General features: G+C 37.2%; 1 protein-coding gene across 5 annotated transcripts in view; it reads left to right on the top strand.

The window, feature by feature from the left end:
• The first annotated feature begins 4,658 nt into the window (after nt 1–4,658).
• Nucleotides 4,659–25,473, top strand: part of il1rapl1a (interleukin 1 receptor accessory protein-like 1a) — a 111,589-nt gene continuing 90,774 nt past the window's right edge. For 4 of the 5 annotated variants that reach the window (XR_013798423.1, XR_013798424.1, XM_079619408.1 and 1 more), the window contains exons 1-2: nt 4,659–4,886; nt 7,725–7,793. Coding sequence is in view for 3 of the 5 variants with exons in the window: in XM_079619408.1 (XP_079475534.1) it covers nt 7,756–7,793 (38 nt within the window). In the remaining 2 variants the exon portion in view is untranslated. The remainder of the gene's footprint in view (nt 4,887–7,724; nt 7,794–25,473) is intronic. The other variant, XM_079619407.1, reaches the window with a different exon arrangement.

The raw sequence follows: 25,473 nt of genomic DNA, 5'->3' as shown, positions 1-25,473 counted from the left end.
ACTTGTCAAACTAAATTTGAAAAACTGCTGCAGAGTCATTATTTATATATGGCACCTGATCTAAACTGTGACAGCTCAGTGAATATAGTGAACACTGTTAAAAAAGCATGAGCGTTGACTCAGAGGTGAAGCTGCATGCTAGATATTAATATAACAACTGTTATGATTAATTATGATTATTAACATATAATAATAATATGGATTCTTCTTCCAGGGAAAGTTTAATTGTTTTTGTAAGTTGTCATTTAAAAAAAAAAAACTTTTTTTTACAAAATTGTTTTTTGCAAGTGCAAACGTTAGAGTTATTCTGCAATATTAGAATTATATGAATGTATATATTATATTAACTAAATAATCCAACATGAAAACCCATGTTGTGGGTCAATAGCCTACTGAACACGTTTTGACTATTCTACGAAAATTCTTCTTAGCACTTCCCTTTTGTATTTGATATTGATTCTATAAACCCCAGCCAGCCGGCTTTTAAAAAATGAATTCAGTGTTTAAGTTTTCGACATAAATGCATGCAATGTTTCTTTATGTAAGCAAATATTTGAACCTCAATAGTCAATTTGTTCCACTTTGACACATGTATTCTCACTCCACTCTACTGTTCATACATTAACCAAAATCTGTTCAGCTCTTATGCACATGAACAGCTTTAATCAGGGTAAAGTTCAAAACATATGGTCAGGGGTCAAATTCAGGATCGCTGAAGTCGTAAGTGTTAACCCGTGAGGTTTATTCTGACAGGCATTCTCCTGCTATTTCTGCCCCAGTGATTCATGGGCCATTTAATGCAATCTGTCACACTCCAGCATCATCCTGAACTCTACACTAGCTGACACTTCAAAGACAGCTCTGATAAATGGGCCTGTAGTCTCCAAGGAGGCCGGTTTCAGAGTCATGGCTAATCTTAAAGCAAACATTGCAATAATTATGTCTAAATGATCCTAGTTCAGCTGCCATGTCTATAATTATTTGTTTTATCAAAGGACAGTTTGTCAACCAACTTCTTTCAAATCATATTAAATTAAGTTTTGCTTTTTAGACCATGTAACTTATTTAATGCTTTCACATATCACGCCTGCAAAAGGGTAGATCAGTGTAAATAGTGATTGATACTATTTTGCACCAAGTATAACAACAAATACTGTAGCCTCTTGTTTACACAATGGTGGGTGCGTTAGTGGAAATAACCAACGCAATCTCACAGCAATTCGTACGTATTTCACGAGGTGGCTAATTTATACAAAAATTCCTACAACCTCACTAGTATGTTTTCGTACGATTTGTCTAGACTTCAGTGATGCGTAGGTTTAGGGGCGGGGTTAGGGATGGTCCGTCCTGGTGACGCTTTTTGAAAAATCGTTTCATATTTGTTTTCTATTACAGTTTTATAATCAAAATGATAATCACCATCATTTATTATATAACATTTGATTAGTTGGTTGGGGCATCTGGTAGGAGATTTAGGATTTTAATTAACGCTGCTTAAACAGAGCTGATTCTTATTGTGTAAACAGAGAGTGATTGAAAACAATTATAGTAATAAAAATAATTGACTCGAGAGTAAATAAAAAAGCAGCAAATAACCATCTGATCATTTGCTTAACACACGCTATGAGTTTGTTGAGATCCGCTCTGTTCTTGTGCCTGACATTTTAATCCTCTTTGAGCTTAAGAGAGCTGCAGTCATGCAACTAATGTCTGCTGGATCACAGTTTCGGGTTTCAAATGGTTAGCTAAGACTACATTCATGATTTGTATATCCCAGAAGGCTTTTCTTTAATGAGGTCTCCGCCCCTTTTTCAGGGTCACAGCCTGTACTTCACATATGTCAATATTCATTTTAGTATAGGCTTATTTATGATGTTCTCAGGGATTTAAATGATATGGCTGTTTCTGGAGCTAATGTATATGCAAGTGAGCACTGTCCCAGCCCTGCTGTGAATGAGGGGATCGAGAGGTGAGAGGACAGCCACATATTCTGGGATGTAACAGGGATGTGTTCAGAATCACCGGGGCTTTGGTGCATTATATGATATCCAGAGTTAATTTAATTTCTATATTAATCTCACTGAAAGAAAGAAAGTCACCTGCTCTCATATCACCTGTATAAAGATGTTCAAAGGCAAGGGGTCCAGGAGGACACCCACTCATTTCTACAAGAAAAAGGAAGAGCGTGCCCTTCAGCTGAGTTATTTTAGAGTCGTCCACCTGGACTTTCTTTGAGGAACAGGAGAGGACAGATGAGAGAGGGATCAGGACTCCCAGTGCTGTTTCTGGGACAGTTCCCCTGACCACAGATGACGGAGAAAAGAATGACATGCGTGATGGAAAAAGGAAGGTAGAGGTAAAGGAAAAGCAGCAGGATGGAAGAGCAGTCAACTGTGATGTCTCGTGGGGCTGAGTCTTTTGGAGGGGATTTGCGAGTGGGGTTTTTGTAAGGACAGAGATTATTGAGATGAAGTTAGATGCCCTTTTCAACATGCCACCCACTGTAATCCTGCACTGTGCAACGATAGCACAGTCACCACTGACTTTTTAAGGACGCGACGCTGTGACACCAAAATTATGAATTCTGCAGACACAATGACATTGCTACCCCTTCACAGGCTGTATGACATCATAAAACCCTCTCCCAGCCATGATGTCATCTTCACGCACCCTCCACTGACACACTGACACCACAAGGTTGGTATGATCAAAATATATACAGTATATTTGAGTATGAGTAATTTTATATCACGGTGTAGTAATTTTTATAAACAAAGAAACAATGAAACACCACTTCATGATATGCCAAACACATATAGGTCTTCGCAGGGCCACTTAAAATCGAACGCACCTATTATTCGTAGTTTTCAGTCATGTGACTGACACATAGACCTGCTGGGGTGGTTGCACCAGCTGTGCATAAATTACAACTTAGCTTAGGGGGAACATAAAAGGGCCACTAAGTTATTACTTGCGCGCACTACTAAATATTTTTGTCTTTCACCATTAAACTTAGTTGAAACATAACTCTACATATAAACTATTTATGGAAGCCTCCAATCCTAACGATTACAATAAAACAGAGATTGATCGAATTGCATCAATAAGCTCATGTCTAACCTGACAAACTTCAGTCCTTTAAACATATATGATAATGTTGACATTTACACTTGAAAAATGAAACTGATCTAAACAGCGTGCCTCTTTGTGCATCAGTCAAATATAATCATAATAAATAAATGTTATTTCTTTTTTGTTTCAATATATATTCGGTGTGTCTTAGGCTATCAACTTCAAATAACATTTCTGAATGACATTTACACATTTTCTGTTATTTCATGATTAAGTAGCCTATCATATTTTAATGGGAAATTGTTTTTACCCAGGCACAGCCCCCCATGGACATCCCCCCACCCCCGACCGGAATTAGTAGGCTACTAATAAGTTATAACGGATAGGGAACGATTAACTTACTGAATTCCCAATATAGTGCACTATGTGTCATTCATCACGTAAAAAGTAGTGACCGATTTTAGCCGATTAAGATTCTAGAGAGCATTTGATTGGACAGAAAAACTGATGAGAAGCTTGTGCAGAATGATGTAATCAAATAATCTATCTAGTGGTGCAGGTATGACGTCACTTTGTAGGCCAACCGGCAATAGCAAAAGGTAGGCTATAAACAAACTACACCACGGCCCCCCCCCCACGAATTCAACGTCAACATCACTAAGCTTCCGACAATCTTTCAGTTTTTATAGAAACATTTACTCATGAAGTTTGAGTTATAATAGATTGTGAGTGCACAAATATAACCATAACGATGCTGTAAATGCGGACTCACTCAGCTTACCTTTTCGGAGTGATGACGTTGTCGTTTATTCTCCTTGACAGCCCATGTAGTCCCATTTAGCCACTTTTTAGCAACCGCCTTTTTCAAGACACGTGACAGCTTCAAAAAATAATGAGTGGGGTAATATTAATGTATTTTATATCATAGAATAAAACGTGAGTGTCTTGAGCTTGTCTTCACCACATAGGCTACCTTATTTCAGCCAATTAACCACAAACCCATTAAAAAAACAACAAAAAAAAACATTGACGATGGGACCCGAAGTGCTAAATGCATTTTTGCCTACAAAGTGATGTCATACCTGCAAGTGAGAGACACGTTTTGAATTATAGGCTAAATGCGAATTTTGTCATTGTTTTGGAGGGCACTAGTTTATATATTAGGCAAAAATATTCATACCTGTTTCATAGGCTACTAAAAGCAAAAAAAAAAACAACAAAAAAAAAAAAAAACAACAGAAGCCATTGTGAACAAACTTCACCTGCGATCATATGCATCACCCACCACACATTGATATCTCTAAAAAGACATCCCAAAACAGCACATTCTAGGATAACGCTTAACGTGGCTGAATATTAAAATATAAAATTCAGTAGGCTATTGGCCAACATGAGCAGTTTCTTTATAACAAAACAGTTTCTTTTATAATGGTTTTCTTTATGAAAATGTTTAACGTGAAACTTTGCACGTTGAGTTTATATTTTGAGTCCTGCCAAATACCGGTAATTTAAAATATCTAACGGTTGACGCACTACCGGCGCCCGCCAGGAGTGTCGCCATTCCTGAAGCCTCGAAGCGTTTCTGGACATATTACCGAACGTTTTATTGGCACAAGGCAGGAAATAAAAAATATATCACTCTATTAATTATAGGCCATTAATAGACGGTTTAAAAGTATTTACAAAAAAATATGAAAATATTAATTTATTAAGCGCACTACAGTTCCGGCGTCGTCGTCCTCGTCCGCACCATACTGTCTGCGCACACATACCAGACACAAGACAGTCCACCTCTCAATGTAAGTAAACTACGGGTGAGTATTTCCTATGAGTATTTCCGAGCGGCTTCCTGTGCTAGCTTAATAACTTCCATCCTCTTTAACTTATGCTATGCCAGAAGCTAGACATTTTAACGCAGTAACGTTTTCAGTCACTGCTTTTTACAGCTTCTTATTCACTATGCAGTCGTAGGCCTGGCTTTCATATGCGGTCGATTTTTTATGTTGATTATCTAACTTATTGTATATTATTAATTTATTATTATATTGAAAACATATACACAGGTTTCTTGTATTCATTAATTATCGTTTTTTTTAGTTTATTGTTTATTTTAAATAGTGTTGTGTTACAACCAATACTTTAGATTTCTGTCAGATGAGTGTGATAATCAACATTGCTAACGTTACATATGTTCCTGTGTAAATATAATACTCGTCTAAAGTAGCCTACCCACTTTTTTGGCGAATTCCCCTCAATGGGTGCCATTTGCTTGTTGTATTTCTTCAACATTAAACTTTTTTCTTCTTCTTCTTCTTCTTCTTTTTTCTCTCAACACTGCCTATAGGCATATTTATTTAACCATTCAAAATGTGTATTGGTCAATCTCAGGTAACTTTATTTAATTTTTTACAAGGTTTCTAAGCAGAAGATGAATGCATTTTTTCCAGTCCTGTTACCCACACTCATGAGCCTTTTAAAGTGCCCCTATTATGCTTTTTCGAACATTACCTTTCATGCAACATGTAATGTAGCTGCCTGTGAATGTAAACACTCTGCAAAGTTGACCGAAATAAAAAAAGTTATTTTCTCTCAAAAGAAAGAATTGGCTTTGAACCGCCTAAACGAGTCGTCGAGATCTCACAACTTCGAAAACGTCAGATCAAAATTTTAAATAGGTGCAATCTTTATAAATAAATCACAGATTTTAGCTTGGATTTTTACTTGGGGTCCTTAGGGGGGAACCAATAACTGCGGTGACTCAACACTTCACCACACCGGGATAGTAGTCCCCAAGATGCAAGGTTGGTTTTCTGCCTGGGAACGCTGGGGGGAGTGGGGAAAGTTACCAATATCACCAGAACAGGTTGTTTAACCATCCAAATGATTTCTAGACAGTTTTATTAAGTTAAAAAAGTTGCCAGGTTCTCCTTTAAAGATGCGACAGTACCTACTTTGTTTAGACCTACTTGCTCCTCAGAATCACAACCTGTAAGTACGATTAATTATTGATGTGTTTTCTACAGAGTGTTTAAAGGTGCTCTAAGCAATGTCGCGCGTTTTTTAGGCCAAAACTTGTTTTTTTCACATACCGCAAACATCTCCTCACTATCCGCTAGCCTGTCCCCTGAACACACTGTAAAAAAACGCGGTCTCTGCAGAGAGCCCAAGCTCCACAAACAGCAGCAAAAACAAACTGAGCAATAAACAGAGCAACCCGCAGCACGAAACATAACAAACTGTTCCAGCCAATAACCGACAAGAATGATGTGGGGTGGGGTTTGGGGGGTTATTGCGTGGATGAGGAGGAGGGAGGGTCTAGCTAGCCTCCGTTTTGTTTGATAATAATTCAAACATCAACAAGAGGTTACGCCAACCGAGATCGCTTAGAGCACCTTTAAAATACATAGTTTTGTGTTTTATATTGTGTATCTCCGACTAACTGGCTTACTCGTGTTATTACTGTCTTACTAAAATAGTTCTGCTAATCAGCTGTGGGCCACTATTACCTAAAATTGTGTCTTTTAGCCAGATTGTCTGTTGTTCTTACTATTCTGGGTAATGATAAAGGATTGAGGAAGATTTGTTTTACAAACTTTAATGTTTGTAAAGTCATTCACGTTAGTGCTCGGCTAATGTGTCAAGAAAGTGATTTTTTTTAAAGAAATGGTTGGTTACTTGTTCAAATAGGCCTAATTGATATTTGTAACCAAAAAAATCACTTTATGTGGATTAATGAAAGGTGTATTTTTCTGTTGAATACAAAGCCATTTTTTTTCCTTTTAAAGAAGACCCAAACCTCAAGTTTATAATTATTTAAATAATATAATCTATTCAACAATTGGATAAATGATGGACCAAAAAAAATTGTGTTTTAATCGATTTTTAGTCGATAAAGTTTTAAATATGGATATTCTTCTTACACGAACAGTAGGCTGCGGTAGGCAAAATTATTTACGACAGCGGCAATAGACAATTCCATTTCCAACCTGTAGGGCGACCGCAGAGGAAAAGTTCCTTGGTGTTGCTTTAAGCCCCCAGGACCACGTGGAGTACTTTGATCATGAATGGATGCACTTTGATGGACTTTAAAACATTCACTGCCATTATAAAGCTTGGAAGAGCCAGGATATTTTTTTATTATAACTCCGATTGTATTCGTCTGAAAAGAACAATGTCATACTTAAGATGGCTTGAGGGTGAGTAAATCATTGGGTTATTTTTGGGCGAACTATCCCTTTAATATTAATCAAACAACAAAAGAAAAAGAGGAAAGCATTCACTGCTCTTTAATAGCTTTTAATAAGTATTTATAATTAAGAACATGCTCTACTTGAGAAGTGGTTTTATTTCATTTTAAGATATTTTTTGTCACAGTAGTTAAATCTGTGTCTGTATAATGGGTTTGGAAATTTTTGAGAAATTTAACTTAATGCATTATTTGACTAGCACAATTTTACTAATCCCATTAGTTTTTAGTCGACTAAATCTATAGATTTTGTCGACTAAAATCTTATTGTATTTCGTCGACTAAATTGTGACTAAAACTAAATGGCATTTTAGTCAAAAAACTATGACTTAAACCAAATAAAAATTTGCTGACAAAATTAACACTTTTATTTTTAATATAGTGTGTTTTGCTATTTACCCTGCAGCAAGCCATGGGTGGATGTTTCTGGCTCCTGCATGCATGATAGTATGGTTCTCTCCATCTTCTACAAAAGGTAAGAAAGACAAAAAGTTAAAGCCACTTAGTGGTGAATTGGCTCCCTGTAAATATGGTATTCTATTCACATTGTAAAACTGATCGTAAATGTGTATAACTTCAGTAATTACAACTGTAAAAAATAAAAATCAGGTGAATAGTATTAAATCAACAAATATTTACACCGTTAAATAAATAAAACAGAGGGCGCTACTCACTCCTGTTACAATTTACTCAGTCCTGTTACCTTTTAAATGAGTAACAGGACTGAAAGTAACAGTTTTTAAGCACATAATTAGCAAATACATGACATTGTCACATGGTGTTATGCTAATAGCATGAGGACACTGAGCAAATTCTATTGACTTAACAAAACTTGAAATGGCACCCATTCAGTGGAATGGCCCTTTTAATGGTAATGTAATGCAACTGTAGGATTAATGAGCTTCTTTTTTAATACAAAGTAATGATGTGACATAATTTAACAAATTTTTATAAGGAGTAACAATAATGTAATCCATTGCTTTTTAAGGTATTGCTCCCCAACAATGGTTTCCATTGATAAAAGGAAGTCTCTCAGATGCTGTGACATCTCAGGGTTCCCATGGTTACGCTGTCACAGCCACATCATTAAGTGCCCACTTTCACAACAACAACAGTAACAACCCTCTGTTATGACCTCAGTATAGCTGAACAGGCACAAAATCAGCATCTTTTGATAGTTTGATAACTAAAACACCATCATAATATCATCACCCATCGGACAGGATGACATGGTGTCTTTTTTTAGCCCTTAAATAAGCAAGTGACTTCAAACGCATGAGGTGTTGTGCATTTCAAATGGAATATGCTATCGTGAACTTGCATCAGTGAAGAACATCACCTCTCATCTTGGATGCTGCAGTATAGATCTTTATGCATAAAGTGTATATTATGAGCAAATATTGATTTATGCGCATTCTTTTTAGTACTTCTTCCTTATTAAGACATAGCTTATATGTTTGTGAACTGCATATTGCAGTAAAGAATCTGTCATTATAACGCTTCACAAAATCACTTAATAATCTAGTACTACTCGCACTCTGAAACAGAAACTGAACCCATTCCATCACTGTGAATCTGACAGCTGTTATTGAGCTGACAGACCGCACTTGTAACTGGGTTATTCACTGGACTTCACAGATGTGATAAATGCATTTTGATCTATTATTTAGTTTGCTGCAACATTAGCATTATTTGAATGTTAAATGGGCACTAGCGCACTCTTTGATTGGAGCTATCAAAGCTTCTGGAACAATCTGTGGAAATGAGTTTGAGAGCAACAGCTGATTTGTCACGCCTCTTCCCATGTCCCTCCTCAGTAAATCACGCCAATTAAACTCTCATGTGTCAATTATTGTGTTTAGCTGGAGTTGGTTACTGATGAATTATGGGTATATTAGTGTGGAAGTAACCTCAGCTGATACCTCATTGGCAGAGTAGCAAAAAATGCCCTTCTGCATAAAAACAGATTCTCCCTAATACATTGTTAATGGGTTTATCTGAATATTCCATTTCTAGCCATAATGATCTCATTGCAATTTGAAGACAAAATGTATGCAGTTACTGTTTGAATGCTTTCAAATGTTTGCAGTAAACTGGTCTAGCAGTCAGTAGCTGCGTTTACATGGACCCTTATAATCGGATTGAAGGCTCAATCGGATTGAAAAACCTTCATGTAAACACCTTAATTGATCCGATTGAGCTCGATCCGATTGAAATTTCGATCGGATTGAAAGGGGTGGTTTATTCCTTTTGTAATCCGATCAAGAGAACATGTAAACACTTAATCGGACTGAAAACCAAATCTGAAAGGAATGCGCATGTGCAATGACAGCTACCGAGTTTATACAGTACGATTGCGACTCGCATTGTCAATGGCATTGGTGCTCTCACCCATGGGCGTCAGTTTGGTTTGAAATGTGCTGGGGACAGAGACGCATTTTTTTCTTTAAACACTTGCATTTACCTATCAACAGTGGAAACTACTTTAAATACTCAATCTTTTCTGGTCATACAGAAAGGAATAATGCATCAGTCGCAAGTACTTTTATTTGGGTAAACTCACAATAACAAGAAAACGTTGTGCTTTTGTAAAATAAAATAAAACAAACAGGGCGCGCTATAATTATCTCCATGCGTGAACTGGAGCGCGTCTCAATAATGAACTGAAATACAGTGTATAGCCTCAAAAACATGATGAATATTTCTATATAAAGCTCGAAATGTCCACTTTTAAACTAAAAAATTTGAATCGAAAGCAAATACCGGCTGATTAGGCTGTAATCCATATGAAAGGTGCATTTCTCTCTAAAGGCGCATCCACTTTACAGCGGAGATGTATATAGCCTAGATATGTTTGGAGCCGACACTGATTTAGAAATATATATTTTATTAATAAACAATAAAAATGCCTCATTATTTTTTCAGACATATTATCATTAGTCTGCTTTTGCCGGTGCTTTGCGGCAAGATTTGTGCTTGAGCGCGGAATAGGCTATATTCCTCCATGCACTCAGTATTTAAGCAGAAATGAATATAAATGTGAGAAAAAATAAAACGAGCTCCACAGAACATAAAATATTCATTTTATTTTATTTTTCGTGTTCATTTATGAGGAAAAAACGATGTTACGGACGTGACAGTTCTCGGTTACGGACGTGACTGCTCTGAAATCGGCACTAAAATATGCTTTAAAACATTCACAGACCTCAATCAGAAAGCACAAAGCCTTTCTTTAAAGTGAATTTCGTTTTGTATTAATTGTATCTTAATTTTAATCAATGTTTCATCAACCAATTGCCTGGATTTAATAAATAATAAGTAAAGCAAATATATCTATATCGCGCTCGTCGTCAGCTGGAGTACGTAAATGTTAAATCTGATTTAAAAAAACAAACAAAAAAAAGCAATGGTAAGAGGGTGGCTGTTATCGTGGAACGGCGGCGGGAATCTTAGTGGACTGATTGTGCGTAACTGCGCATGTCTAAAACGATCAAATCAGATGTAAAGCTTGTGACATGTAAACGCGCACATCAACCCGATTACTTTATTTGTCGTCCATGTAAACACCTTGTTCGGATTCTTTAATCGGATTGATTTCATTCGGATTGAGCAATGTAAACGCAGCTAGTGAGTGCCTCCATACTTCATGTGGTCTGAAGAAAATATAAATGTAGAAAAGGTGATTTTCTGAGCAAGTTAATTGAAGTTATGTTAAAAAAATGCTTTGCATGTAGGCCTGTAACTTTTTAAACTCTGTAGAATCCAAAGGGAGAAGTATCTCCTCTAGCTAAACAGATGCTGGATTGTTAATATTCATGCAATGGAAAGATTAACTGTTCGGCACTTTGTAGAAGTACAAGCTATGTTTAAAAATTTACCAAATATTCAAAATGCAGGAAGTTCTTTTGTAAGCCTCACTGTTTTCATGCTTAAAATGAGCACAATTTTTTTTCTCAGTACCGGTACTTATTTATTTATTTATTTTTAAATATCACTCTGACAGAATGTTCCAACTAACCAGTTTTATTTATTTATTTTTTTAAATATACTTCCCATCGTGAATGTAAATGTCACGTTAAAGTAAACTTGGCTAGTCATATAACAGCATGCCTCTCATTAAGCTGACCTTTGTCATCAGGTTCTCTATTAAACTCAGTTTGATTCTCTACAGATTCGGCCATTCTAGCAGAAAATTAAATTAACATAAAATCAATTAATACATTAATTAGTCTGGTTTAATCACATCTTTCCGAGTCTACTTTGGAGACTAATTATTTATTTCATAATTAATGGAGGGTGATTAATTTTGAGGTTTAGAACGAGTACATGCCTTATGCCAGTCCAGTGCAAAAGGTTTATGTACAGTAAATGTAGGCCAGATGCTACTGTTTTCCATTTTATTTTCATGCAGATCTATGTTATTGTAGTATGGAGAATAGTATATATATGCCATGTGACTAGGATGTGTGGAATTTAAGTGACTTATAGAGCACTGTCTGCCACACAGGTGATGGCTGTTTTTTGTGGGACACTATTATAGGGACAGTCCTTCTGGAGTAACCTGAGGATTAAGCATCTTTAATAAGGACACAATGGTGGACGTTCATAAAAAAATATTTCTTTAATTTATTTGACTCCTCGCTTTTCTTAGCATGTAGTCTCACATGACAATATGATTAAATGAAATTAATTATTCAGGTTTCTATCCTGAAAAAATGACCTCAATAACCTAATGTGAGGTCAAATACTGCCTCAATGTCTACTCAATTTTGCCAATACATCAAAATCTGTAGTCAAAAGTCAGAGATTTCGATATGAGCGTGAATATTTCTCATTAATTTCTTCCAAGACCAAGTATCTGGGCTATGCTGTAAAAATGAAAATATACTTGAGAAACCATTTGGAGTTCCTTTTCATATTCACAGTGCAAGTACCCTTGCATTTACATTTATTCATTTAGCAGAGGCTTTTATCCAAAGCGACTTGCATATGAGGAATACAACGTAAGCGAGGCAGTGACATAAGAAGTGTTGCGATATTCCATAGCTGTTCAGATAAGTAGAGCAGAAATGACAGTGAGAAGTATAAGTTTAAGAAAAAATGTTTTAAGTAAGTGCATTTATAGGATTTCAGGCATGTGCTCACCGAACAGATGTGTCTCTTCTGGAGGTGCCTCAAATGTTCTGAAGTGTACTTAAAGGACAAGTTCGGTATTTTACACTTAAAGCCCTGTTTTCAGATCGTTTCTGATGAAATAGAACGGTTAAGATTGAAATTTGGACACATGCTGCTGGCCCGAGAATTTTCGGTTTCTGTGGTAGCACCCCCCCCCCCCCCCCCACCCCCCTCCAACAGGTTTTATCAAAGTTTTTGTCCAACTCCATTTACTTGTTTTGGATGTGCTGTGAGGTACAGTATTACAAAAACTACGATAAATCCTGTTGGAAAGCATCTTTTGCAGCAATTTTTGTGTGAGCATATCAGTGAACACCCCTGACCACTCAGTGAGTTTCACGTGTAAACAAAAGTTTAATGCGTTTTAGGAAGGATTGTTCCAGTGCACCTATGCAGCCATTGTGGAGGTGGGGGGTGCTACCACAGAAACCGAAAATTCTTGGGCCAGCAGCATGTGTCCAAGTTTCAATCTTAACCGTTGTATTTCATCAGAAACAATCTGAAAACAGGGCTTTAAAGGGCATATTGCAGTTTTTTTTTTTTTCAGAATTAATATATAACCTTGTATGAAAATACCATATGAAGAGTAAATGCATGATTAAAAATTGTTTTGCCAGACATAAGGGCACAAATTTAGTAGAAAACGTGACAGTTTCCTTGACCGTGTTGAAAAAGCGCTTTTTTTTCACCACCGCGTCATATTACGTCAGAATGGGGAGTCGTTTGCCGGCTCTGCGTTCGCTCAGTGCAGAGTAGGCTGGTATTATGTTGAAGCGGTCGTGATTCAGTGTGTTTTCGGTGGTTATTGTATTTCAATTAATAATTATCGTGATAAATGACTGTGAATTAGGGCCTGTCAGAACATCGAGTCCACAGGTTTCCGAACAAGAAAAAGGATGGTGCTTTCTTCCGTGTTTGTGTGCGTTTTGTGCAGGGTAAGAGACGGCCTTCGCTTCTGCGTCTGCTTTGAAAAACGCGGTAGTGTGTAGCGTTCACTATAGACTGTATGATTATAATCCCGGCGATATGATGAGTTAACGTTACGTTATATGATGACGGCGATATGTGCACACTGTCCCGGCTCCTTCATCGGGTCGCCCGGTCCGCCGTCAGCATGTGGGTCGGCCACCGGTGGGAAACATGACGCTCACGGATCCGTCAGAGATCACTTACTGTACATTTGTTTTACAAAATGAGCCTTGTCTTAATTTAATTCATTAACGTATCCTCCATAAACTTGTAATGTCTTGCAAGTCTGCAGCCGACACTTATTATTATTATAATATAATATAATGTTCATTTTCAATCTGTACTCCGAATTGTAATGTTTGTGTTGGCTGTTTCTACATATAAAAAATGTATACAGTAAGAAAGTTGTGATTGTGATTATTTTTTTATTCATTATCACCAAGTGGGGCCATTCAAAACCTTTATAATGTCCCTCTTTCTCTGGAAACTGTCTCCTAATGGCTGACACACACGTGCAGGTAAGGGTCTAAATACTAGCTTTGCTATTGCCTGACACATAATTACAATATTGTGATTTGAGCATAGTGTTATACATATCGTCGGCTAACGTGAATACATCTATAAGCTAACACTGTTCTCTCACCGAGACCCCTGCCCTGTTCTCCTCAGACCACAGCTCAATGTGTCTCCTCTGACTGTTGTTCTGTCTAATCCTGGCCTGTCTACTCTTGGCTTCATATGAGGCTCATAATTATATGGCTGAGGTCTGTCATACGAGTAAACATTTAGGCTACAATTTCCTCAGCGTCCGAACTGTCATTGCGATCCATTGCTTTCCTATTGTTTACTTTGACCGCGCTCCCCCATGCTACGTCAGTTCCGGTTTGGCGGTTTTCAAATGCGGAAGTAAAATTTTCTCACAAAAACGACTCCAGAAGCCTAAATAGCGTTTTATAAGTATATGTTTATATTTAAATCTAGTTCCTACATTATTGTTCTATACATTGGCGCACTGGGTACTCTAACCTGCAATATGCCCTTTAAGTGTAAAATACCGAACTTGTCCTTTAAGAAAAATTTATATATTGTCTCAAAGCATATCCCTAATGATGGGGTACTGCTTACTGCTATATGCAATCTTTAGGTTTTAGGCCTATAGTTTTTGCAGGAACTTATGGATTCGGTTTTGTTTGTAATGGTGCAAACCTTTAAGTTTTACAGTAGTGTTATTCTTGTTATTTTTGTGCCACTCTTACTTTGTCAACATGTATAATTTTGTCTTTTTTATTTTATTTGAGAGACATCTTAGACAAAGTTGATTGTTAAAGTTGCGATGAAACGGAAACAGTGCTAGATCTTTTCTTCCACATTGTAGACAATTTTGAGAAATGGGTGGGGTTTAATCAGACTAAATAGTTTGAGAAAAATCTGTCATTTCATCGGAAGGTTGTTAACACATAACACAAAAGTCTCAGCGGAAAGCGCAATGTATTTTTCTGCCCCATCCAAGTTCATTTATAAATGAATGAAATGAATATACCACATTTGGTATAAATACTACTGAATTTTTCATTCTTCTACTTGTAAACCAATATATATATATATATATATATATATATATATATATATATATATATATATATATATATATTAATCCAATTAGAGTTCCTAGTTTATGCTAAATATGTGTTAACATTCTCATACACAGCGTTATATAATTTGCAGTGATATACTGTGGGACAAATGTCCTGTTCTCTGGGCTTAAATCGCTTCTACATCCTAACGAGACTCCCATCAGATGGCTTCTAGCAGTCAGACACCTGCTTATCTGAGTGTGTGTGTGTGTGTGTGTGTGTGTTAAGGGTGAACTTCCTCCTAATTAGCTGTCATTTGCTCAGTGCCCATATCAGGAGGTCATGTTATCATTGGGGCTGATGTATTCTCTGTAAAACCACACCACTCCTCCAAAGGGTACGTTTGAGGGGGTGGAGGGAGGCGACGTGAACTTGGAGAGTTAATGAGGAATCAGACATAATTTAAATGCAGATGTGTGTCATTAATCTTGGTGTCCTCCCTCACTCTTACGGCGTTTTATTCACTCACACTTTGAGTCTTCTGGAGCTTGCCTGATGTAATTTGGGGGGGGATAAAAGAATATTGCACAATACATGATGCATTTACGATGCCTTTCCGACCACCAGGGATCTCTGCTGAAACGCAGTGCATGTAACATTACCACTACTTCCTGTTTAGCTCCTGTGCAAACTTTTTGTCTGTTCTGTTTCTCGTCCAAGCTCGCGAACTTCTCTGTGCCCACCTACACAAGGCTGTATGGCTCGCAGATGAGAGTCGAGATAAATGTGCAGTCAGCTGGGCTCACATCCCAGAATAGACCGGTAACTACGGCGACTGTACGTTGGAGCGAGCGTACAGGAGTTAATGTATCCACCCCTCCTGTGCTACACTCTCTCTTTGACGCTCTCTCAGAGTAATTGCACGTAATTGGCGTTCCACTGAGAAGGCCATTCCACGGAGTGTCCGTCCCTTGTCTTTCTTTGATTGTGAAGTGGATTGCTCGGGTTGTGTCACTGATAAGGCATGTGTTTAATCGATGTTGAGAGGTAGTCGTGGTGATGACATGACCCTCTCGACGGCGTACCATAATTATGCCCACCCCCAGCATGCGGCGCTTGATCGCAAACAATGTTTGATTTTTTTTTTTTCCCCCACCTCTTAATTATTTTTTAATTAGCAGCCTCTACACAAGAGAGAGTTGGAAACACTAAGCACCAGAGATCATTTCGCAGTTAATTACCACACACACACATACCTACACCCACATAATATAGATTTTCTGCATATTGTGTTAAATATCAATATGATATGCATTACTTTGCATATGTCATCTTGTTTGTCTGTTGCAATAACACAAGCATTCCTTTATTGGAGTGAATCGACGCACATATTTTCAGTCTTTAATCAGGCATTTTAAAATCAGTGCAAGAAATGAAAGGAATAATAGGCTTGTCTGCAGAAGATTGTATCTTATGATTCTGAATCTCCACAATCACACTCTTTATGAGGCTCTGGTTGGGTGATAGGTTCTGTCCTTCTGTAGGTGTTTGTGTGGTGATTAAGATCACCATGACAACAACGAGCAGCTGGGCCAGTGCTTAGAGCCTGCTATGTATTACCTGTTTCATATCCAAACTTATTTCAATAAAAATAGATGAACAATTATTCAAACCCGCTGAGTTATCTAATAGCAAACGTTAGGCATATATCATGTCTGATGTAATAGCAAACATCAGAATATATCACAAATGTATATATCAGACCAACTCTAATTTGTATCACAGTTGTGATTAGTAATATCTGAAGTGCTTTATATTCTCCCTCTTACTGTTTTTTTTATGTTATTTGTTTTTTATCCAGCTCATTGGAAAAATATGCCCGTGGCATCATTTCTGCAAAATGATATTACGTTGCTTCTTGCACATTTCTCAACACTTTCGAAGTGAAAGGACCACAAAAACGTGTTCAGTTTTTTGTAAAACAGATGAACATGAATATGCCATTGTTTTTATACATTGGTTTACCACCTACACCAAACCCTTCCCTAAACCTAAACAATTGTGTTAATAAAAGGAAATGTAAAATGAAAACACATTTGGTAAAGCAACCATGCCATTCATTTTAGCTTGATTCTACAAGTAAGTAGGCTCTTTTATCATGACTCATGTTTCACTGGACTGGACCAGATGAGCTACCGAGCAATTTGGTTATGTGATGCAAATGTCAAAATGTATTCGATTACAATTCATGCACTATGGTAAAAGTGTTTTATGGTCATAACAATCTATTGCGCAAGGAAAGAACCACACAAAAGTCAATCAATCCCTGTAATCCAAATTTGCGTGAACAGGAATAGAAGTTGCTGATGTTGTATGTATGTACTGCACACTATGCAAATTCTCGAATGCCAAAATACTGTGTTCGCGACCTTCCTTCTCCGATGTGACAAATCAACCATGATTTTTTTGACACTTTCCCATTCCAAACAGAATAAGTAGGAGTGGAAAAATAAAAATGTCCAAACAAGCAATGAATTTTAGAGCAATAAAACAAACAGACGAACTGCAGCTCTCAATGCGAGCAAAAAAGGCTGAAAGGGTTAGTTCACCCAAAAATGAAAACTCTTGTCATTAATAAACTCATGAACTCACACAATTTCTTCTCTTCCGTGTTAGTCTCTGAAGCTGTTCACGTTGTAAATAGTGCAGCGCTTCCTCATTATTGTCCAGCTCCTGCTTCAGAATCACACGCATTATGTTGTGGTGCTCACGTGAGCGTCAGAGACTGACATGGAAAAGAAAAGAATTGTTGAATAAAGTCATTATTTTTTTTCTTTTTTTTGCGCACAAAGTATTCTCGTCGCTTCATAAAATTAAGGTCAGGGTTCCCGCGGGGTCTTAAAAAGTCTAAAATTCTGAACTTTAAATTTAAGGCCAAACATCTTAAAAAACGGCCATATTTTCGTCCGAGGTCTTAAATTTAATTTAGTCAGGTCTAAAAAAAGGTGTTACCCTCGTTCATTTCCAGAAACGCTGGCCGCAGAAAGTTATTACAAAGAAGCAAAAAAGTATCGAGTTGTAGCCTACAAAGCAGAGCTCCAGAGCAGGGGTCTCCCAACACGTCGCTCGCGACCAGTAGCTCATGGCCTGATTGGAGATAGCTCGCCAAGAGGCCGTTCACATATCGTGTCTTTTGCGCGCTCAAGTTCGTTATTTCAAATGTAGGCGTGGGGCAAGCACGCTCATAATAGAAGTGAGGCGGCCATTTTTTCCAGGCGCAGCGAGATGAAAAAATCTCAACTTTTCAGAATTCAGCAAAAGCTACTAAAACTTCTTTGTGCATAGTTGCATAGCAACGACAGACGCCAAAATCAGACGGGAAAATCAGACTGAATTTTACTATTAATAATGATAAGCTAATGTGTATTGTAAATGTCAGTAATTTATCTTTTTTTGACTTATTCTTTTCATAAAAAATTATTTAAAGCCTGAAATACGAGAGGTTTATCTTTTTCTAAAACCTTTTTTGACAACTTTATTTAAACTTGTACATGTTAGTTGATAACATGTTGCAAGACACTTTTAAAATCTAGCCATCACTTTTTGTTATTATTTTAATGTTTATGTAAACAAAAAGTGCATATTGAGGCTAATTTTATTTGTTATTTGCCGGTTAATGTGTTAGGTAGGTCTTACATTTCAATATTTATGGTCTTAAAATATCTTAAAAAGGTCTTAAATTTGACTTACTGAAACCTGCAAGAACCCTGAAGGTTGAAACACTGTAGTCACATGGACTATTTAAATGATGTCTTTACTACCTTTCTGGGCCTTGAAAGTGGTAATAATGTTGCAGTCTATGTGGGGGTCAGAAAGCTCTCGGATTTCATCAAAAATACCTTAATTTGTGTTCCGAAGATGAACAAAGGTCTTATGGGTTTGGAACGGCATGCTGGTGAGTAATTAATGACTGAAATTTCATTTTTGGTTGAACTAACCCTGAAAGAGTGCAAACCACTGACAATGCTTAACATTTTGATTTGATTAAATTGAAGTCCATTTTAAAGGTCCCATATTGTACACCTTTCTGAAGTTTTATTTTAGGTTGTGATGTCCTTAAGAATATATATTTGTGGTACAAGTACCAAAAACCAACCCAATATATTTTTTCAGCTCTTTTCTCAGATGCTCTGTTAAGAACAGGTCGATTTTGGCCTGTCTGATAAATATTTATGAGCCTCTCTTCTGATTGGCCTGTTGTTTTCTGAGTGACGTGTGGCCAGGCCAACCACAGGTAACTAGGGTCGTGTATGCTGTAGCCTGCTGTGGCTTGGTGATGCTCACAAGTAAGATAAATAAAACACCCGTGTGATGATGGACATTGCTGAGGGAAATGTTATCCGGCCTTATATGTTCGAGCCGGACACGAATCGGAAACGAAGGGAGACAAACAACCACCTCCTTAATTTAGGCGTTATTGTAAGAGTATTATAATTAGCCTACTATTACATTATTACAATTTAAACTGTCTGTAAACAAACTTTTTTTTGTCAAATTTGATTTACCGGTAAATCTCCAAAATATGTACATTAATAGCTAATTATTCAGTGATTTTGAAACACTCAACTGCTTTATAATATGTAACGTTAGCAGACAGACACCGAATCCTGTAAGCTATGTAACTATCGCTATACTGATACAGTAAGTTGACGTTGCTACAATTTCTTTTACAATGCTACTTTTTTCTGTAAAAGGTGTACTTGTGGTAAATGTGCAAGGATCCCACAGAACTCGAGAACATATGCTGCAATTGACGCCCAAGGTAAACTTGTAAAAATATGACCTGTAGGGACTGCAGCATCTTTGAGGAGTAGCTCCTTTGAAAAAACGGCATTGAACTGTGCCTGATTGACGAAGCAGTCACTTGTGAACTGTGCAGAACAGACGGTTAAGGTCGAACTAAATTGCTGTGGTATTTCTGAATAAATAAACATTAGCCATTGTTCTCTTACATTAATGTTGTAAGCCTGTGCAATGATGTAGTTTCGTGACAGTGGGCAGTGCTCGGGGTGGGACTGAAGGCTGTGACAGTAGTTCTGACATCACATTTATACGGAAGTCACAATGGCTCATAAAAAGACACAGCTATTTTATGCAGGCGGTGTGCATTTGTCTGTGGATTGACTGTTTTGAAACTTATATGGTAGTTTCATAGCCCCTAGACCTCTGTTATCATGAAAAAAGCCAGGGAATTTCAGATTTGACAATATATGGGACCTTTAAAGTGTTTTTAACATTTACATTTATGCATTTGGCAGACGCTTTTATCCAAAACGACTTGCATTGCATTTCAAGGTACACATTTACACTCTTATCAGTTCTTGCTTTCCCTGGGAATCGAACCCATGACCTTGCTGTTTGAGCTACAGGAAAGCTTAACACTAAATGTAAAAAAAAAAAAAGACGCTTGAATTATATATTAACGACATGTCATGACAACAATGTGGCATACTACAGTTTGAAATGTTTATCGTTTCATAATGCATATTGATGCATTTTTTAAATAGCATGTAGTATACAGTAAATAATGTGCAGTATGCATTGAGTATGCTAGTATTTTATTTTGAACGTAGACTTTGTTTGATAGATTTAAGTCTGCGATATTTGGTGCTTGTGCGGTTGTCTTCCTGTTGTTTTCCACTTCAGGATCTGTTTTTCTTTGGAGCAGCTGTTGATTTCATTGTTTTAGCATTCACATATTAGAGTACATGAGCCAGGCCATATGGTGGCAATTCACTGAGCCAGAACTAGAGCGATAGATAAAGATGAAGAAAACCACACAAAAATCCTTTACTTGCCCTTTTTCTTTCTTTTTCTTTTATCATTAGCACTGGTATTAGTCATGCTGTTGTTATGGATGTTTTAGGTGAAGGCTGATTGCTTTCGGAGTGTATTTATGCTCTGCGATGCCGAGGGTGTAGGCAGGATTGAGTGTGTGTGGACAGGCACATTTTTCACCTGTTCACCTCCTCTTATCCAGGCTGCCGTTCAAGGTCTCGGGTCCTCACAATGGCTCAGACACAAATGCAGCCACCCAAAGAGTGAACTGACACAGGCAATTTCAACATCCATCTCGCTGCATTTATTGACTATATACGAGAGAAGTGCTCCCGCTAGAAAGCTATTTGTACGCTTTGAAATCCAGAAAGGCTAACAATGGTCATATTTGTACTGCAAAAAGTCTGTTTGAGGAATGATATAGGCAGCTGTGAACCTTGGGATCTGTTAAAAAGTAAAGACCGACATCCTCAACCATAAATCAATAGGTGTGTGTGTGTGTTTATCTGTTTACATGTATTTGTGTGTCTTTATAGTGGTTTATTTCTTTTAAATGACAATACACTTCCATCTTTGATAGAAGGAAGACTGACAAACTTTGACAAAAGAGTAACTATAGCAACCTTACTCCTTTGCTTCATTGACAGAGTGACGGCTTTAATGTTTCTGAATGAAATGCGGCCAGTGAACTTTCTGAATATGTCTAGATGCGAGTTATGAGCCAAATCTGGGCTTGAGGAAGGAGTTATGGAGCCGTAACCAAGGGCATGGATCAGAGGGGTCATCTATCTCCGGGGCGGACAGGCCCTTGCCTCCGGTGTGTTTATTATAGCCTGTATATTATCAGACGCTGTGGATTCTACTGGTTGTCCCTGAAAAACTTTGAGTTCCCTTTATGGAATACATGGAGAAATTCATAGGACGCCATTGTCTAAACCTCAAAATAAAAATAAAAACAATAAATCTAACAGCATTTAATATCTAACAACAGTAATATTCTGGAAAACACTCAAATAAATAACCTAAGAATCTAATAACAGTAAATAAACTTGTTCTATTCAAGTCTGTCACATCTGTGGTAGCCAACACACACGAAGATGAACCGGGCATTCCAAAATATAAGCTACTCTTTATTTACAAAATCAACTTGTAGGAGGAACGCAAACAACACATTAATGAGAAACGACAAATAGTAACTGCAACATGGTCGGGGAGTATTTACTGTATACCAAGGGAACCGGAACTAAACACACAGGAATGAAACATGGGAACTAAAGGAAACACAAACATAACATACAATTATTATGATTAAATCACCCCTTTATGCTTAAACTTTATTTATAATTTTTTTTCTAAATTATTTATTTATTTTAAATTATTATTAATTAATTTTTAATTAACTATGTATTTGTATGGGGCCAGTACAAACATTCTTAGCTGAAACTCAAAGACTAAAATGGTTGTTATAAAACTATAGCACATGCTCATTTGCTTTTTAGGTCCCTAGAAAGTCTTTTTTGAGGAAAGGAATAAAATGCAGAAGGAAATTACCACTTTTTGCTGTGGGGGTTATTTTATGAAAGGGGTTATATATGTAATATGATAATTACCTCATAATGTTTGAGTAGCATATTTGCAATATTCTGACCAGATTTCCCTGCATATGGCTTGGCTGTTTAATACAAAAAGCTATACAGGAAGAGGTCTATAAGAGTTATATAGTTTTGGACCATATGAGAATTACAAAAATTAAATGATAAAATCTAACAAGCGTCTGTCTATTTTTATTAAGTGTTAAAAAGCAGGAGTCTCTGTGATTTGTCTCTCCCCCTCACTCCCTTCTCTTATTTTCGGTGTGAAGTGCTTATTGTAAATGTTCCATATGCTTTATTAGAGTTGGGCTCAAGTGTAGATAGATGCTAATATAATCAGCTAGCCCCACTTACAATGGACTTCCCTAAGGACTACCCCCCCTCATTATTTATATTATCTCCTGCATAGTCATTAATGTCATTAATCAAATATTCTACAAACTGATTTAGTTGGTTTGAGAGGCACTTTGCAGGCAGTGTTTAGACAGTATTGCATCTGGGTTCCAATTTATCAAAAGTCGTAGATTGCCTTTTAGAGTCATAATGAAAAATAGCTTATTACTATTTTATTAAAATTTTTATAATTTAATTTAAGAACTTGCAAATAATGTGCAACATGCTCTTTCCCCCCCCCAAAAAAAAGTCCCAGATTACATTTTTTGGCAGTAATGATGGCATGTTGCTTGATTATAAGTTTGTTCATACATGCATGCATACTTGGATGCATGTATGCATACTTACTTACTACTTATTTGTGAGTGAGTGAGTGAGCAAGCAATACTTTAAACTTTTTTATATCTTTAATAACATCCAAAGGGGTTATTTAGAAAATGTCTTCTTCCAATCTTCAGATGTCATTGTATGTCAAAGCATTGAGATTGGTCCTCAGTGGAATAGCTAAACCTAATTAGCAGGTAGTGTCAACATACATTTGGCCAATTGTGTTTGGCTTCTCTGTATATTTCTTGTCAGCAGTACTTACTTGTGTCTGGGTTTAAATGCCGTGTGTCATCAGGGCAGCTAGTATTGTTGAATGTTGAGTGATTGATTCCCCTCTTTTCCTGAGAGATTGCCTGTAATGCAGATTTAAAATAGCCCACCTTTCCTTATTGGCTTTTTTATGCCGATTCTGAGCATGCAACAGTCGAGTGTTACACTTATCTTCCCCCGACTGAAATGCATAATGTATTGTTTTTATGGATTGCTATGACAGCGCTCGTAAGAGAGCAACGACAGAGTCGGCATTCATTAGTACCTTGAGGATGTGACAATCGAAATTAGATCCCTGTGATGTACCGGTCCATATTTCATCTCAAACCTGGAGGCCTTTCACTGCTTACATCCCGTGTTAGGTAAGCCATGCTTCATGCGAAATGCCACTGTCAGAGTGTTCTAGCATGGATTAATGTGATATTCTGCACATTCGATTTGTGCTTCTGCTGTTTCCTTGGCTTTATCCCAGGTTTTTACCTCGCCCTGTCCCTGCTCTCCGTTCTGGGTCAGCGAGCGTGTGTTGGTGTGAAAGCAGGGCTTGTTCATTTGGTGTCACCCTGCTGTTAACCAGATACAGTTACTGAGGTTAAACCTTGTCATCTACCACTGCCATGATCTAACAGAGCCAAGCCTGTGGTTTGTGCACAGGAGTGCTGTTAAACTAAAGGACATGCCAAAAACGGCACACACATGCGCACACACTGGGCATCAATGGTAAAGACTCATCTGGAAGAAAAACAGACTGTGAGTGTAGCCAAGCGAGTCTGCACCAGCTGATGTGTGTGTGTGTGTGTGTGTTTGTGTGTGTGTGTGTGTGTGTGTGTGTGTGTGTGTGTGTGTGTGTGTGTGTGTGTGTGTGTGTGTGTGTGTGTGTGTAAAGGAAAGAAACAGTCAATTTACTCATCACGCCAAAATGTCGAAACTTTGAATCCTTTGTCCACTAATGTGACTCGAATCAATAAACTACGCATCATGTCGATAGAACGAGTGCTGCTCTGAAACTCATCTCACAGCTTGCAGCTTAATTTCTAAATGCACAGCTTTAAGCGGCCAATATTACGGCGCTCGGCGTGCATTTTTCTACACAGTATTTATACATACATACGGCTGTCTAAACACCATCTGCAATGTTCAGAGAAGTCGGAAATGCTGCCGGAATGCAAAAATAAGCCACAACAAATTCATGGATACCTTTTTATTTTTCTTGCATTGGTTCACTTTCAAAAATACAGGCAGGCAAAGTTTAAACATTTAGAAACTTATTTCCAAAATGATGCATTTTGAATTTCAGAACTCAATGCTAGTTCAAGCATAAAAATCTATGATTAGTACATACAGTATTTGTGTTATTAAAAAAGTCATCTCTCTTCTCTGCACTGTTATTTTTACTTTTAAAGACTTTACTTTTTTAAATATGTGTCATGGTTGGGTTGCAGCAAGGGAGAGTAGATGTCGGATCTAGTTGCAGCAGTGATATTTATTTATTATTTAAAACAAAACACGCAAGAAAAACAGGAGAACAACAAGGATAAGGCAAACCATACAATGAGAAAACAAGGTGATACAACTAAAAGTCCATGAAAACAGAACATAAACCTGACATTATGTATGAGTTCACCCAATTATCAGAATGTTGTCATTGTTTACCAATATTTAGTTTTGTCAATCATTTTCTTCTGTGGGACATGAAAGGAGATGTTTGACAGAATGTTCATGCTGACAATGAAAGGAGATTGTGACTGGGATTCCAAAATGAATATGCTTGATTTTAATCAAATTAATTCCAATTATTGAACCACATTAAGCACAATGAAGCACATATATCAGTGTTTAAGAGAATCCCCCATGAAGAAGATGATTCAAGCGCATTATTGTGGCAGACGACGAGTAACTTAATGAATAGACATTAACAAGTGGCTTTAAAAGTCAATATATATTTTTTTATTTCCATATAATTTCACTGGAGTCCATGTTGCAATCTCTGTCATTCAGTCTGAAGAAGCTATTTTTTTTA

Source organism: Phoxinus phoxinus (assembly GCF_949152265.1).
Source record: "Phoxinus phoxinus genome assembly, chromosome: 7".
Taxonomy (NCBI): Eukaryota; Metazoa; Chordata; class Actinopteri; order Cypriniformes; family Leuciscidae; genus Phoxinus; species Phoxinus phoxinus.
This window is presented reverse-complemented; position numbering and strand designations above follow the sequence as displayed.